This window comes from Cataglyphis hispanica, chromosome 13, assembly GCF_021464435.1.
Source record: "Cataglyphis hispanica isolate Lineage 1 chromosome 13, ULB_Chis1_1.0, whole genome shotgun sequence".
NCBI classification, from domain to species: domain Eukaryota; kingdom Metazoa; phylum Arthropoda; class Insecta; order Hymenoptera; family Formicidae; genus Cataglyphis; species Cataglyphis hispanica.
In genome coordinates this window covers 608,531-626,560 of record NC_065966.1, presented here as the reverse complement: position 1 = coordinate 626,560, position 18,030 = coordinate 608,531, and the positions used below count along the sequence as shown (strand labels likewise).

General features: G+C 33.3%; 1 protein-coding gene across 3 annotated transcripts in view; it reads right to left on the bottom strand.

The window, feature by feature from the left end:
* Window positions 1-18,030, bottom strand: part of LOC126854142 (semaphorin-1A-like) — a 169,501-nt gene that overhangs the window by 72,778 nt on the left and 78,693 nt on the right. For all 3 annotated transcript variants that reach the window (XM_050600557.1, XM_050600559.1, XM_050600558.1), the window contains exon 3: window positions 368-464. In XM_050600557.1, coding sequence (XP_050456514.1) covers window positions 368-464 — 97 coding nt within the window. The remainder of the gene's footprint in view (window positions 1-367; window positions 465-18,030) is intronic.

The following is an 18,030-nucleotide window of genomic DNA, read 5'->3' as shown; positions in this document are numbered from 1 at the left end:
GATGATTAAAATGTTAAAAATCGAAATTATACTCCGTGAAACTTTTATTAAAATGATTGATGGGAGAGAAGATTGACCGAAGAATCTTTAAGAGAATCTTTATATTCATCCGATATATCGCACTGTCTTTGAATACAAAAATAAATCGAGCGCGTAAACAGCTTCTCTGTTTGCTACTGGTACGCGTGATGCTGCGTCACTCGCGCTGCTGATGCGTAATCGAATGAATGACTCGGTCCGTCGGCCACTTGGGCCTCGTGGCATCAATAAGCAGAGTCTAGTCGATGACTATCCCATTTATGTAAGCCCCTATGAGTAACGCACGAGGGGACGACGCGGCGAAAGAATCGAATCATGTAACAATTACCTGGCACCAATCAGGATAGAGGTTGCCGCACGTTCGAGAAGTTTGAAGTGCTCCACGTGGCTTTCATTGCCCAGAAACCGCTGGCCAATTACTTCACCTGTAACGAAAAGAAAAAACGTTTCATTAAAGTTCCGTAAAAAAATTAGGTTCCGTAAACTAATAAGAATTTTTATATTAAAATTAAATATTAAATATTAAATATGTAAAATAAAAAATTAATATATTATAAAATGTGGAAAAAACAAAACTCTGGCTAGTTTTTCTAGAAAAATCTAAATGATGACATTAAGACGAGCCGTTAAGCACAATATTTTCATTCATAAAATACGTAAACTATATATCTTGTAATGTTATATAACTCTAGTAATAACCGTATTATATTTCTAGAGTTTCAATCCTTACTCAGGTCTTCTTCTGCCAAAGGTTAGCAATCGACTGAATGAAATTTTAATCTACGTAATATAATTCTCATTCTAATGTTCAACGATCTTGTAACTAGCAAAACATAAACAAGTGATGTTTATGTTATGATTGAAGGTATTCTTGTATGTTTTGAATGCTCCATTGTATGAATACTTGTGTTTAAGAGCTTATATCGATTTAAATACACACGTCAATTATGATATTAATTTTATAATAAATATTGTGTAATAAAAAATGTCTTATCTATACAATTTACTTATTAAATTAATAATTCTAAATAATATTAAAGAGAGAAATTTTGACTTGGGTAATGTAGAAAAAAAAGATTGTACGAGTAATATGTAAAATGTAAATAAAGAAAAAAAAATGCGAATAATAGCAAAAATAAGATATCCAAGATGAGTGTGTGTGTGTGTGTGTGTGTTGCGTATTCGCAAGCAGCGTGTTCTTCGTGAATTGATCGATCATGCATTTGAATCATGATCATGTGTCGGACTTTGCGCGCGATCGCTGCATCTCGTTATTCCTCACGTTTGCAAATGAACTATTTATAAACATATTATTCGCGCTGGCACACCTTTACGCGATTTTCACATGAGTCATATACAAACACACAACATACGCAAGCATAGAATTAATTAATATATATAAGAATTTGTATATATATATATATATATATATATATATATATATATATAAAAATCAATTTTAAATTAATTTTGAAATGAGTATTTTTTATGTATATATAAAAATCTTCTTTAAAAATTAATAATTTAAAATTGATTTTAAAATGAAGATTTTATATATATAAAAATCTCTTTTAAAAATTAACAATTTAAAATCGATTCTTTTTATAACGAAAATTGAGAAAAGCCATCGCTCATTGTCTCAACTTTCCATATCAAATATCTTTATAATTATATCGCAAGTGTCGAGACAAAATCTTATTGTATGAATTAAAATTCAGCAAGTCCTGTGGATATCCTGTAAAATCTACAACAGAAACGCGATATAAGAACCGCGCATCTCCTCTTGCCGACAGAGAAACTTGTTACGATAAGCGGTGGGAATAAAAAGAGGAAGAGGGGAGAGGGGGGGGGGAGAGAGATGCAGAGAAGATATCCAGGAAGCACGTGTAAAAGAGTGTAAGGGAGAGCATCTCTTAGCCTTTAGTCGACGATAAAGCGCCGCCGCGCCTACTTTGTGGCACAGCAGCAGCGGCTCTGCATCCGATTCTCCATCCCCGTGTTTTCCTCCCACCGTAAACTCTGTCTCTCTCTCTCTCTCTTTCTTTACCAGCGACACTCCATTTCACGACCCTTTCTTCTATATACACCTACGACTGCCTAGTCCCTTCACCTCCGCAGTCCAAAGAGTGCTTTTCCCTCTCTGATATTCTACGTTATGTTTTTTCACACTTACACATATGCAACCGCATTATAGGACATATATCAGGGAAAGAGAAAAGAAAGAGGAAGAGAGTAAAAAGAGCATTTTTATGATCTTTTATATGTCAAATGTGCGACGTTGAAAATTTTTATGAACTAAAATTCTTCGCAAAACTTTGTAGTTGGAGACAACACGCTTTATATATAATATATATTATATTTATGCACACCATTTACAGAGCGTATAAATGCAATTATATTATCTCAAGTATGAAATAAAAAAAAAAATGTTAGGAGAGAATACTTTCTCTTAATTATAAAAGAATTATCATTGTTTATAAATGTAAAAAAAAAAGATGACTAAATAAGGAGTTAAATATGTGCTCCTAAAATATGCTTCTTTTATTATCGCTATGATTAATGGCATTTTTAATTATATCTCTATTTTTATACGCATGTAAGACGAAATGTAATGATGCATATTCATAAATGTTGAAAAAGGTTTTACAAATAATAATACTCGAAATGGTTATAACAAAAGGCAAAACGTCTCTATCAAGTATGCGAGGATCGCGCGGATTTTCCAATACGTTAATCGGCTCGGACAACATCCTCTCTCGTGTCATTGATCTGTTCTCTCTCTCTATTCGTAAAAGCAGACTGTCGTCGAGAGATCTATAAGAGCTCAAGAATAATCTTACTCGTGCGACGCATATGATTGCCACCAGCAAAAGGAGCAGCTATTCTTTTTCGTGCAACTGTTCACAATGCGCGTCTCACTTTACAATAGTAATAAAAAGAAAATTACAGATCGTAAAGCAGAAAAATCCTCCCGATCGGCTTTCTTTCCACTTCCAATGGCTTAGCAGAATTTTAAGTTCCTTCAATAGAGCATATTCCGCATTTAATGCATTATTCTTTTTATTACGTCTGTTACTTTTTAGATGAAAGATTTATACGCGAGGAAAAACAAATAAATAAAGTGAATTAAATTTGATGAATTTAATGAAAAATCACTTTATTCATTTTATCTATAACGAGACTTCAATATATCTAACGTAATATATTTAAAATTATTTTATCCGCGATCAATTTTATTCATGTCCGGAGATTTTCTCCAAATAAGCTAAATAGCTAAATATCATAATCAGAAATTGTGCTGTTGAGTTGATAAAGTCGATCGCGAGTTCTTTAAACTCAAAATTATTCGTAAATAATATATAAATTGTTCGTAATAAATAAATGTACGTAAACGATATAATCCTCTAAGATAAAATAATTCTATCCATCGTATTCACGCGAATAGAATAGCAGGCGAAATATGTTCTAAACTCATTTACAAGGCGAGCACATATTTTCCTTCCACTTTAGTATTACGTCGCCTTAATTTCGGTAGCGTTGTTTTTTCTACGATCGCGATGCATATGGATGCAGTTTCTAGCTACAATTGCCTACGGTGTATATATATATATATATATATATACATCCATCCATATGCATAAATGTATGTACACGTATTGTAATGACGGGGAGGATAAAGTTTGGCACGCGCCAACTTTTACGACGTAATTTCTTATTCCCGAGCGTCGTCACCGCCTCTGATCGGCACGCGACTGATGCAGATAACGATCGATTTTTGTCTCAAGAATTTATAAATCATACGTGTCCAAATTATATCCATGTCTCTTTAAAAAAGACTATTAAGTGTACATCGAATATTTTCATGAAGGAAAAAAAGGATACTAAAATCCGTAGTTAAAATAACGTTGGGTGATTCTAAGACACCTTGTATATACGAATCGCGTACAGGGATAGCACGAGAAGACCGTGGTATGGATAAATGAAATTGACTTCTCGACGAGTCGAGTCATTTTCGAAACGTGTATTGATATCGGACTCGTGGCTTACGAATCCTGGCTCGCATTGACTCGAATCAATTTCCTTGGCCGGTCGATGCTTATCGACAACTCTGCTTCCTCTATCAATGTTCGGTTCGTGATCGATTGAGCTACGTTCGTTTAATTTTCATCGCGTAACGGTGGATCCCCGATTGGAAACAGAGCACGCGATCGCGAGATTCCGATTCATGATTCTTTATCGAGTATCAAAATCAGTAATTAAAATCAATGATCGACAATTAATGAATAAACAAAACTTACCTTAAAATAATACGCAATTATAAATCTATTTTTTATATATTCATTTAAAAAAAAAAATGGAATATAAATTATACACATACATCTACTTTAATAACAGGTACATATTATATTTTTAAATGGATAAATATATATGATAAAAATATTAAAAATATTTTATCCCTTCAAAATTGCCAATAGAGAATTGGCATAAGTAAACGATAACACAAAGAGCAAAATAGAAAACAAATCTAATTTAATGCCATTTATATGCAAGTCGAATATGCACACAAATTATGTGTATACACACACACATATATATATATATATATATATATATATATATATATATATATATATATATATATACGATTTGACCGAGTCCCTCACACAGTTTATTTATCCTATAATTTTATTTTAATAATATAACTCCACATAATTTGGCCGTGTTATTTCACTTAAGCCGCTAAATACAAAATATATATCTACTCCCACAGACATTTGCATTTATATTGGCTTATTATACGCGCGACCTGTATTACTCAGCGAACCACCACCTGCACCATCGCCATCTTTATCCTACGGTTACTCTACTTGGCACATTTTTACGCAATCGATACATTTTCAGTAAAGAGTTTAACGCTGATCGAATAGCGGATATAATTTTTTCAGCACAATTCAAAGCGTCCACAATGTGAACGAGCTATTGTTCTTCTTTAAAGTAGATAATTATAATTAGCGGCTATTAGCATAATAAGTTGTATCGATATATAACAGAAAGCTTTAATTGTCATTTTCATATGACGGCATATAGAAACGCTCAAATTCTCAAAATTATAAAATTTTTTATTTATACCCACAAATAAATATTTAGAAGAATTTAAATTACATTAATATTTTATATATATTTTTGTTAAAACAGTTTATAATAAAGAATAAAGAGATGATATTTTCAAGATAAAAAAAAAATTTATTCAGCATAAATTAATATATTAATATAAAAACTTTAAATTCCGACTTTCTTCCAAAGCTTTCCAAACTTTCTTCACATGAATAAAAATGTAAAAAGTCTTGTATGTGTGACACGATAAAATAATGAACCTCTCTTGATTATTCGTTGAGGAAAAATAAATGCCAAACTGATTCAAGAAATATAAATAATGATTATAATTAAAATATAATTCTTACCACTGAAAAAAGATGTGATTGTAGATAATTCGTGGTGAAAAGATGACAATTTCTTTTCTCGCATATAACACAAAATTAAAACATTTACATTAATTTAGAAACAAAAAAAAAACAATAAATTTTTATTTTTTATTATAAAAATAAGTGTTAAAAAATTTTTTATCACTCCACTATGCTAGATAATCCGTGTCAAGTCTGCTTGGTAGAATCTCAGTCGATCCAAGCCCGAGCCATCCTTGGAGCTCGTCGATTGTCGGCGACGCGCGACGGTCGGACGTGCGGTGCCTATCTACCGATCTATCACTGTGGTAATTAAGTCAAACAAAGGCAAGCGTGACGATCGATTCGAGCATGCAGCAGCGACAAAATGTCACGTCGCTGTTCTCTCTGTGCTTCGTTCACGTCGGATAAAACAGCCGCGCTCAATATTACTGAGGTTAAATATCGCGAGACAAGTCGCGCCATGGCAAGACGAGCATCAAACGTCTGTCTATCTATCCTCTTCCACTACTATTACTACTACCGCTAATACTCTTAACATAAATTTTATATCGACAACCCGAACAACGCGCACCCACGCGCGCTAAAAGTTCTAATTTTCCGCGAGTTTCTATCTTTACGCAAATATTATGCAAGTAGATAAGCACTATGCAAGAGGAACCATAAAAGAAATAAACTTTTCTTAAATAAAACAACGATAAAGAAAATAAAATTTTTAATGTTCCAAACTTGTAACTAAAAAATCAAGAGAAAGTTATTTTTCTATATATAAATAGCAAAAATTTATCAAAACAATATTTAAAATTTAATTTTCCGTATTTTATAAAACTCACAATATGTATTTATATGTACAGAGTTAAAGAAAATATTTGAGAAAACATTAAATTTTGTATGTTTAAATTAGATAATCTCCTAGCATCAAAATTTTAATATAGTACTGGCGATTAAAGTTTAATTTGTATAAAAACTAATTAGATTCAGTTCGTATCGTTAAACATTCAGAATTATATGTTATATAAAAGAATATAATTAAAAATCAATATCGATAACTATAAACTCGATCAAAAATTTATTCGAGATAGAAGAGCGAATGCATTGCATATTATATTTCTCTCATGTATATAAAACGGGATCATTCATATTAGACAGTATATTCAAAAAGCAATAAGATATTCTGGGAGATGTTATAAGCAATCGAAGATTGAGACGTATCGCGAAGTGAGCACATTTCACGTTCTTCATCAAAAAGATACCTCTTAAATTAAAAAGAGATATCTATTTTCGGTGTAAAAATTTCCTTTAGAAAGAGTAAGCATCATATTACTCATTATAAAAGAAATATCAGAATTTCGCAACGACTGAAACGTTTATAAAGGTCAGATTGTTAAAAATAAAATTTTCTTAAATTTTCAAAACTTTCTATAATAAAATATCTTCCTATTTTTCAGATAAAATTAATATATTGCCAATATATCGAATAAAATATAACCAACATAAAATAATGCATACGAATTAAATCCTTTTCTTTTTCAATTCGATGCAAGTTAGCTGCGTGAATATTTCGATGCCAAAAATTCATAAATAGGAAGAGCGCAAGAGTAACAAGGTACCGTCTACATAAAGTACTATTAGCTTAGGACTGTCTCCTGCTGCTTTCGGAAGCACGTAACTTGGCATCCGGCAGTAATAGAGCTGGAGATATAACAAAACGTATGTATATATATATATATATATATATATATATATATATATATATATATATGTATGTATAGGGTTTATTCTTTACGGGAACAAAAGAAGAAGAGAGAATTCTACTGGAACAAAGGACAGATTAATTAGCCGTTGTATAACCCCGTGTACACGAATACTGTATAGATATAAGAATAGTACCGTCCGAATAAGGAGAATAGTAGCACTCAATATAGATAAAAGCAAAATATGGAAGACCACTATACTTATTACAACCTCTCGTGCGATTAACTCGCGAGATGAATTTCGCACGTACCAGAGTTGTGTTAATATTATTTGTCTAATGGAGAGAGAGAGAGAGAGAGAGAGAGAGAGAGAGAGATATTATAATTTTCGCAGCTCGCGAACGTGAGAGATGAATCGCGGAAAAGCTTTAAGGAATTCCATATTAAATTTATCGTTGTCGTAAAATTCAGTCGCTCTCGGAATATACGGAAATTGAATTGAGATTACATAACGAGGTTCGTATCGGAACAGGCATTCGTGCAATGAAAGATGAATAACAGAGTAATTGGAAAATCTGTTATAAATTCGAACTTAATTTCTACGATGTACATGTATCCATCGAAAAAAGTTTACGCCGCAACGATATTGTTTCTCTCTGTTTAAGGAAAGTTTCATATTTCACCTAAAGCATCTTTTTACTAATTGTTGCGATTGTCTTCTCGAGCAATCTTTCATCAAGATTAATTTCCTATATGATTGATTTTATTATTCATTTAACACAACATTGATATTCTTCGTTGATTATTAATATTTTAATGCTGAGATCCTTGCGAGATTCTTGTAGAGTATAAAATTTTAGAAAATCTTAATATAAATATAAAAAATTATAAAATTTTAGAGTATAAAATCTTAATACATTTATAGAATTTAGAAATTTTATAAAATATAAAAATATTAAAAATATTAAAATATAAAAAAAATTCTATAAAATATCAAAATTTCGCATAAATCTCTCACCACTTTAGATATTAACTGTTACAGCTGTAAAGAAATATTTATATATTCAATAAAATTATAATAATTATGACAAAATATATAAAAAAAAAATTATAAACAATGATATTTTAATCTCCTTTTTTCTCTAATAATTACGAAATATGTTTCAGTAAAAAGTTTTTACTTTTATTTATTAGCCTAAAGGTTCTGAAGAGAAATACACTTTGGTATAATTAATTTTATACCAAGTAGTAACGTATAATATACCGCTCATTATAATATTGCACATAAAATATATAAGTAAAATTATAGAATTAAAATTTTATATATACAACACTTCCATTATATTTATTATTTCACTCTTCACAAAGAATTAAAATATCCTTTGTCTTTAATATAAAATAATTCTGACTCATGTAATCTACACAATTTTTGTATCGTATACTGTCCAAGGGTCAAAAAAAGAATTTAATATCAAACAGTAATAGCAAATTTTTAATCATTATTTTGATTAACGACATCTTATGATCAAAATGTTGAAAAAATTCAGTACATAAAGATGACATTATATGTATAAACGCTAATAAAAAGTATAAAAAAAAAAAAAAATAAAATTCTTTCCTTATATATAGGAGAAGGACCGATAGACCATTACTTATTTCTTCTCTCTCTTGTCCTCCTTCACTCGTTATTTCTCTTTCGCATAGTATCGTAACATTCAATAAAAGAAGGATATATATTTGCTTTGATCCGATACGATTGATGTTAAATATTGACAGAAACGCAGGTTGTCGACTCTTGGCGCCAATATCAATCACGTATAACATTTATCCGGTTACCTACATCAATGCCTGAAATAATCAAATCGCGGTTGAAAATTTAATAGACGCGTGAGAGGAGAAAAAGAGAGAAACGACGATCGGGGGAGGGGGGCGGGAAAGCGAGTACGGCACTGGCCGCGAGGAGAGATAGTCGAGGAATTCTTCGAGAAATCGCTTAGGCAATCAATGTCGTCGATTTCTCGCCTATCGGAGATAAATAAACTACGTGAGTACGCGGAACGCCTCGATTCGCTGTGAAATATCGAGACTTATCTTTCATCAGCAGCGAGCCACGAGAAATGAAAAAGTGCCGCTTTCGCCGGGAGAAACCGCTTAAAATCGCTCCAAGGAGCGAGGGAAGAAGAATGAAAGGGAGCAAAAAGGTACCTCTCTGCAAGGGACTGCGAGAAAGCGCGGTTAAAGGATTGCACACACCGACAACTTCGACAAAGTGGTGCGCTTTTCTTCCCCCTCGCTCTGCCATATTGCAAAAACACGAGAAAGATATCGCTCGTGCTCGAATGCTTCAGCTTGTCAAAATAATGTTAGGAATTTTTGTATCTAATATTCTATACAACTGAAAAACTGCAAAACGTAAAAAGAAATAATCTCTTGCATGCCTGAAAGAAGACTGTCGCAATTCAAAAGATAAATACAAGCGAAATGAGCTTTTGCAAGATTTAAGGCGATAAAAAAGGAATGATATCAATGCTGTTATTTAAAATTATTGTGAAATTAATGTAACAAATTTTTAATATTCTATATCATATAATTTATTACAAGTAAACTTTTTCCACACTAATTGTAAGTTCATATAATTTAATGTAAAAATAAAGATTCTGTGTAAGAGAAATTTTTTGTCGAGACGCTATAAAATCATTGTCCACCAAAACTTTTCCAAGACAGAGAATGAAAAGAATAAAAAGGTGTATATATATATATATATATATATATAAACTATCAAACTAAATGCCAAACTTTTCCCTTAGTTGTGACAATATTTTTCAAAAATGCGATAAGTCATAATGTGTGATGGCTACTTTTCGATGAAATAATTACGTGTAATAAAGAAAAAGCATATTTTTCATACACAACTGAAGTTTTTTTCAGTCTTAATAATCTGAGAGAAGCCATGTATATTCTACTCGGCGCGTACATTTTTACGTTCGTGACGTTTGTTAATTATATGCCTGCGACCTGCTAAACACTCATGTTAATGCAAAAAATAAATCCGACGTCATATATATCCGTATATACTCGCGAATCTAAATTCTGCCGTATTTACTTGTTTTAGAAGGAAATAAAATCTACTAACCCGAATAGAACATATTCGAGGCATATTTTCCTAATCTCTTTCAAGAGTTCTACGTGACTAAATAGTTTTATATCTAATTCTTTAGCAAGCTATTTTCGTTTGAAAAAGAATCCACGCTTATCTAGAGTACACTCAATATCAAGTACATAAAAAATAACGCGATAAATAATAATCTTTCACTTTCATTGAGGAAAAATTATCTTGAAATTGACCGAACAAACAGTGATTATGGAACATCCGTGATAATTATGAAACACGCTGTAAATGTAGAATCAAAATTATCAATTCTCCACTATCATACAACGAATGAACAGAGATGTTACAATTCCATTGTCGTGCATACAGATAATTTGCATGCCTGTAGCATCGAAATTCAAAGTCATCTAAATGGCAAGCTGCTTTCAGTTTCCGTTTTGCGCGGTGCAAATCTTTTTCTCGCTCAAAATTTCCGCTCCAAAAAGTACGGCCCGAAGAAAAGGGGGAGAAAAAAGAGAACAGTAGGTTGGCGATACGAAATGTGGAAGAAGCTTCTTGCGCTCGTAACGAAAACGACAACGGTCTCTGTTATCACGCTCAAATGGGTTACGTCGGTTGCAAACCGAAATCAGGAGTACCTGGGAATACCTAAAGCTCCCTCTTATCGACGTTCGCTTTCTTTGTCACGAGCTTTTGTCCGCATTTTGGAAGCATTGTGCAAGCAATACCACAGTATGCACGTACAGTATACGGTAGACGTGCCGTATTTAAGTACGTACTGCAAAAACCATCCCCAATTTTTTTTTTTCCATGCACGAGTCGCAGCCACGTTTGTTTTATTTCTCTTTCAATCTCGTCGATCTACAAATCAAACTTTGGCACAGAGTACAGATTGGCACAGAGGCAAAGAGGATATAAAAGGTATACCACGCATGTTTGTATATATTTGCAAGCGTGTATATGATATACTTCCCTCTCCTTATTACATAGCAGCATAAAATACGAGATGCAAAGATATGTGTAATAAAAATTAGAATATATTGATGATTTTTCTCGATATTTTCCCTAAAGTCAACTCGAATGTGTATTCAAGCTATTAAAATTGCGACATTCTATATTTATGAAATTAAGTATGCAATTCATTTCGACATGGCAAACAGTTTGAAAAGATTCCCGAAAATATATTTTACCCGAATCTCCTGAGACTCAAAAGATTATGACGAAATGTTCTGATTTAATTATTGTATAAATGTATTATAATAACTACAACAATTATGTGTTCAAGTATATATTAGAAATATATCATCATTAACTTCTGCAGATCTCGGAAAGTAATTTTATTGCGGAATCAATAAAAAAATTATTCAGACATATTTTACAATAATCTTTGACTTTTAAAAATTTTATATATAGATATATCCCCTTTCTATTTTTCATTTTATTATATTATTTTATTATACGTCGCATAAAAAAAAAAAAAAAAAATTAATTTTAATAATAATACACATTGATGATTCGCGTCAAAGAACAAAAATGTCTTAGCCTCATAGTTCTCTTAATATCACATGTGTATCCCGTTAAATTATTATTTATATTGTAAATAACACTAACCTGTGGTTATGCGGCATTCCATAAACGGGTCGTATGAATATTGTTCAACGTAAATGAATATCGCATTGAGTTAATGCAAGTATATGAGCGCGCGGTATCCATTTATGCATATTTTCAGTGTCAAATATACATGTACGTACAATACACAACTGTTATATACCACGGCAATAATCTCCTCCATTTCTAAATGCCCGATGTACGCCCGTTTTTCGGAAAATTAAAAATCAAATTGCTTCGCGATAAACTCGGCCGAAATAATGTATCACATTGGCCTCGTGTGTGATTAATTTTCTCTTCGGTACTTGATGCTGCGCATCAAAAGGCACGCGAATAACTGCAAAACGTAACGCAAGAAGCAACTCGATGGAATTCGTGCGACAAGTTGTTTAATTCAAAGCAAGATTAACGTTTCGATTCGCGGTCGTTTTTCTACACCATAACCATTTAATACTGACGTGCTGATTTTTTGATAAAATTGTAATTTATATTCTTCATCGATAAATAAAACTTTTTCGAAAGTTTACGAAAAATCGTAGCTAGATTAAATATAAAAAAGATTTCTTTTTCAAATATATGTATATATAATATAAAAGAAATCTTTTTTTTTTTTCAAACCTTCATGCTTCAAAAAAGGTGTAGAGATATTTTTCGAAAATATTTGACAATTCTTTCATCCGATAATCAATATAACGCAATTGCAATTGTGCTAATGTGATTTGTGTCTTGGAAATCGGAAAGAATAGCTATACAATCATATAACATAATTTCTACACAATCGCACGGAAATGCAATATAATCCCTGATGAATATCTTCGTATAAAACGAGAGTCTTTTTTCATTGGGTTATTCATATGTTCCGTTGAGCGTGAATGAGAACGCACACGACGCTATTGACGAATGGAATATTCATATTCCAATGACCTAGGGATTTCCATTTTCATTATTACGCCTCCCTAAGTTTACTTCGATCCGTATATTTGTCGGCTCTCTTTACAAAATGGCCTGGGAATAAGACGAAAAATTGCGGACAACAAGCTTTGCGAGTATTTACATCTCATTAGCGTGTGCGGGGAAATTTTTCGCGCCACTTGGCGATACAGAAAGCAAGAAAGAAAGAAAACTACGGCGATAAAACTACGTCGTCGAAAAATTACTCATGTCGACCGTCTAATGTCAGTGGCAGGTCTAGCGAAACTTTAAAGTCGTAAGGTCAGGTCTACATCTCTTGACCCGTTATACAGGGTGTCCTGCAAAGATTGTGCCAATACCATTTTTTGATCTGACCTTTCTTTTCGTTGTTATACGATGTTAAAGTCAGCTAATCAGCGCCTGTCTACAATGGAAAACAAAGGAGGGACGTCAGAATAACGAAACGGCTTTCCGTTGTATAGGCAGGAGCCTCTACAAAAAATCAAAAAATGATAAAGGACTTTTCTGTTCAGTTTACTGTCCTCTATCCGCTCACGAGCGTTGGCACAATCTTTGCAGGACACCCTGTATATAGGCAGCCGAACTACGGAAACGGATCGAATAGTTTTCCGTTTAAAAGGTCGCGACTATAATCGTAAAATATTTTCACGCTCGATGGAACAACATTTGCGTGATTCATCCCTGGATCTGGAGAGGCAATATATCGGCGAGTGGCCACCGGTATGCTGATAGAGCCCGCGGCATCGTCATCGATTGCGGTTATACTCAACGTGAACACGCTCACGACCCGCTGTCCTCGTATTCCATCAGCATTAAAGAGCTCGTGTCTTTGTCGGCCTAATTCCTACCGCACATTTACCACCGAACCAAGCTGTTCATCTACGCCTTTCATTTATTGTTTCATTATTTCGAGAATTGTATACAGATATTGTTATTAAATCCAGAGTGTCTCTAGTCAAATCTTGTAAAATAATTCTTTGAAAGTTCCATTTTTCTCCTGGATGCAACTTTGTAAAATAATATTTTTTTATTCCATGCGCGTTTTTTTAATGTTTTTCATTCATACAACGAAAGAACTCGGAGCCTTTTATTAAGTTTCAAATGTTAGATTTTGTAGACATACTAAAAAAAAACATACTAAAAAAAAAAAAAAAAATTAAATTTTCCATAACAATTTCTTACTCGCTTAAAAAATTCCATTGCTTTATCACTAAATATTAGAATAAATATACAAAAATAGAGAAATATATATTTATAATATATTTTAAACTTTTAATTCACTTGCAAGTTTGGCCGAATGTTTGCAACATAAATAAAATACAAAATTATCAAAAAGAATTTCTTTTTAAATTCCTTAGATCCCAATAAAATTTCCTTGAGATTTCCCTGATTTTTCCAGGTACAAAAACAGTACATGAGAATTCCATGTCTTTCCTGAAAGTGGACACCCCCTATAGTCCTAACCTAATTTTATTTTCGTAATATAGTAGCCGCAACTCATATCACATACAAATATATAACAGAAGAAGAGGTTATGTATACATAGTAGGATCACTAACTTGAAATAGAAGGCGTCGTTTTTCCCGCCGACATATCTCTCGGACGCGCGAGGAGTGCTTCCATAAAATCCTTCGGGGCCCATCGTCCGGCAGGACAGTTTCAACGAACGACGAACGGATCCTTGGAGCCGTCGCAAGTGAAGCGAGCAGAAAGAACGCTCGGGAAATCGATGCAAAGAGAGCGAAAAAAAAAAAAAAACGTGACGAGAAAGGAGACGAGACGACGAGACGGCAGGCAAAGCGATCGTGAACGGCCCGCGGGGATATCGTGAACGCGCGCGCGAGCAGTCGATGCCGAGCGGCGAACGGAAGCGGAAGGGTGATGGCGAGGAGCCGAAGAGGATGAGGGAGGGGGGAGGGTAGAGAGTTCGGTGAATCATCGGGTCACGCGACTGTAAGGCGAATATCCCTGCTGCTCTCCCCCCTCCCTCCCGATGTACCCGCGCGCGCCACCACCATCCGTACCAACCGGTGCCATTCTCTCCCTTAACCTATCCTAACCCGAGAAACGAAAGACGGAAACCCTCTCCTTTTCTTCTCTCTCTTTTTTTTCACGCGCCTGCCCTTCTCTCCCCGCCGCGCACTCCGTAAATTTTCCGTCTCCGTCTTTATGATCGCTTTCAGTTCATTCCCTTTCATGTCCCCGCACTTGTTCCGAATCCATTATCCTTCTCTCTCTCTTGTTAACCTTTTCTTCTGTCTCTCCCGGTCTCGTTTTATCGCCGTCAGTCTCTGTGTGTCGTTTCGCTCTCATATCCTCGCGATATAGCCGGCGACGACGAGACGGCAATCCGGTAGGCGGCATAATCGATCTCGCGTGGCGATATATATATATCTATATATCTATATATATATATATATATATATATATATATTTATATACGGTGGCTTCTTTGTGTGCTCCGCGATATGCTCATCCGTGCGCGGAACGAGCTCGCGAGAAACGTGACACGTGACCGTATATAATGGCCGGAAACCAGTGATGGGCACGACTAATTACTTTCACGTTCGGCTCACTCTCTCTGTCTCTTTCTCTCTCTCTCTCTCTCTCTCCCCCTCCCCCTTCCTTCCCAGATCTGTTAACTACGCAATCATGATGGCATGCTAATTTCTAATGTCTCTTGTAATGAAAAAACTTAAAAATATCTCCTTTAATTCGTAATCTCTTCCGTTAATTAAAGGACGGATTCTTTACTGAAATTTACAATTGAATTTAATTTTTTTCTAATAATAATGTGTGTCGGGACATTGATTTTCGATTTATATAAGCGATTGAAAAGTATACGACTTTCCGCGAATTGCGTTTAACAAGAGGACAAATTACTATCATATTTTTCAATTAATTTCAGGTGAACTTTGCTTTAAATTTCAATTTCAAGTTGAAGCGCAGTCGCGAGAGAAGATATGTAATATCTTCGAAAATTGGAAAGTTTCAATGAATAATTACTTCTCGCGACCTTACATCGCTAAGAAAGAAAATCGACTTTAAATTATTTAGAGAATTATATATAATTAACGAGAGTCTGCACGCGCTGCATATTTAAATTAAAGCGCACGCAAAAAATAACTAAAATATTCAAACAACTTTTTTTTAGATATTTTACGTCATTTTGACAATTTTTCTATTTATTATATTTTCAGGGCATATTTGGTGGATATTTCTAGCGCATTGCGCAAAAATAATTGCACGAAATTAATTTATAAAAAAATGTGAAATGAAAAAAAATATACAACAATGTGTATTACAATTTAATAAAACCAACATGACCAAGTGACATATAAACGAAATGTTTGTGCGATGTTCATCTTTTATCTCTCTTGTCTTATGTCATGCCAATAAACATCTGACACATTCTTCTTTCTATTCTCCTTTCCATTTCGTGCCGCCAAGATATGGATTATAAATAAATAAATAAATAAACAAAAATAAATATCGAATTTTCAGATCTTTGAATTTAACACAATATTAATATATTAATTTATGGAATAATAATAATAATAATAATCTAAATTATATATTATGAAGATTAATGTATAGATTTTACGAAAAGATTGATCTCATCTAACCATTTTCCTTAATATTTTTTTCATTTTTGCTAGTTTGTTTTTTAACGACTTTGTAACAATTTCGTTGAAATAGTTATCGTTGACGTAACGAAATATACAATCGCAAATATGTTCGTGTGACGTGAAATTTGAAACTTATGCAAATGTGAGGGTAAATAAGATGAAACAGCGAATGACAACATATCATCGAGATTTGCGCGTCTCTCCTTGATTTCCCGACTATCGCCTCATGTGACGCGCTAACTATGATTTATAACCTCGAGTTATATGTCCCGGGATTGTTTCGCGCCTAGACATCCAATTTGGGCCATATTAAGAACCTTATGCAATATACATCAGAGTACTTTGAAATAACGCTCTGATTAACGTTCAATCAAATAGAGTGCCTGGATCTATCAAATCCCATCGTAATATATAGAAGCTAAATTACAAGTATATTATTTAAAATTATCCTATCAAATCAGGTAATAATGCCAGATAAAAATACTGACATTACCTCTTGACATCATTAAAATCACGTATACATATATATATATATATATATATATATATATATATATATATATATATATATATATATATATATATATATATATATATATATTAAAATAAATTAAGTGTTTTATATTGTATTTCTTTTCTTTTAATTTATTTGATTTTATACTGCATCTAATTTTCAATCAAAGTTTGATTTTTTCCTATATATGTGTGTGTATGTATATATATATATATATATATATATATATGTATATATGTATATATATATGTATGTATGTATGTATACGTGATTTATATATATAGGAAAATGTAGGAAAATATAGGAAACATATGTGAAATAAATATTTTATATTACATCTAAATGCCAATGAAAATTAGATATAATATAAAAGCAAACAAATTGGAAAAGAAAATAAAAACTTCATCATCAGAAAACAAAGGAAAAGGATGAAAAACGAGTCATTACAAGTGTGACACGTGCATGTTATCCGCATAGATTAGACGTCACGAGAATAGTCGACATAATTTCCATACTAACGTAGCTGTCACAGAACTATTGTTGTTTATGCGCCTATAGTTTTGCCCGGCGTTATAATTTCCTACGTATCCATGTAAAAGATTTTATTGCATTTTCTATGACCGCTAATGTAACGGCCGTAGTCGTTTATATCAGTACGAGATACACATGACAGACGGAAAGACGAAACGGACATACGTATGCATACACGAAAACGTACACGTAGAGAAAAGAAACAAGATATGAGGAGGAAGCGCGGGTGTCAAGATAAAAAAAAAAAAAAAGATGAGGAAAAGAGAGAGAGAGAGAGAGAGAGAGAGATGCGTATCCTTCTGCAACGTCGCGCTATCACGAATTGCGTTGTTCTCATCCGTATATGTACGTAACACGGAACATTGTGCTCGATGCTGCGTGCACGTGTAAACACGTACACACGTCGTCGCGGCCGCAACGGTGGTGCATCGTGCGGAATGCAAAGTAAGACACAACAGAGATCGTGCGCGGCCTACCTCTCGCAAAACTCGCTTTTGTATCTACGTGATTT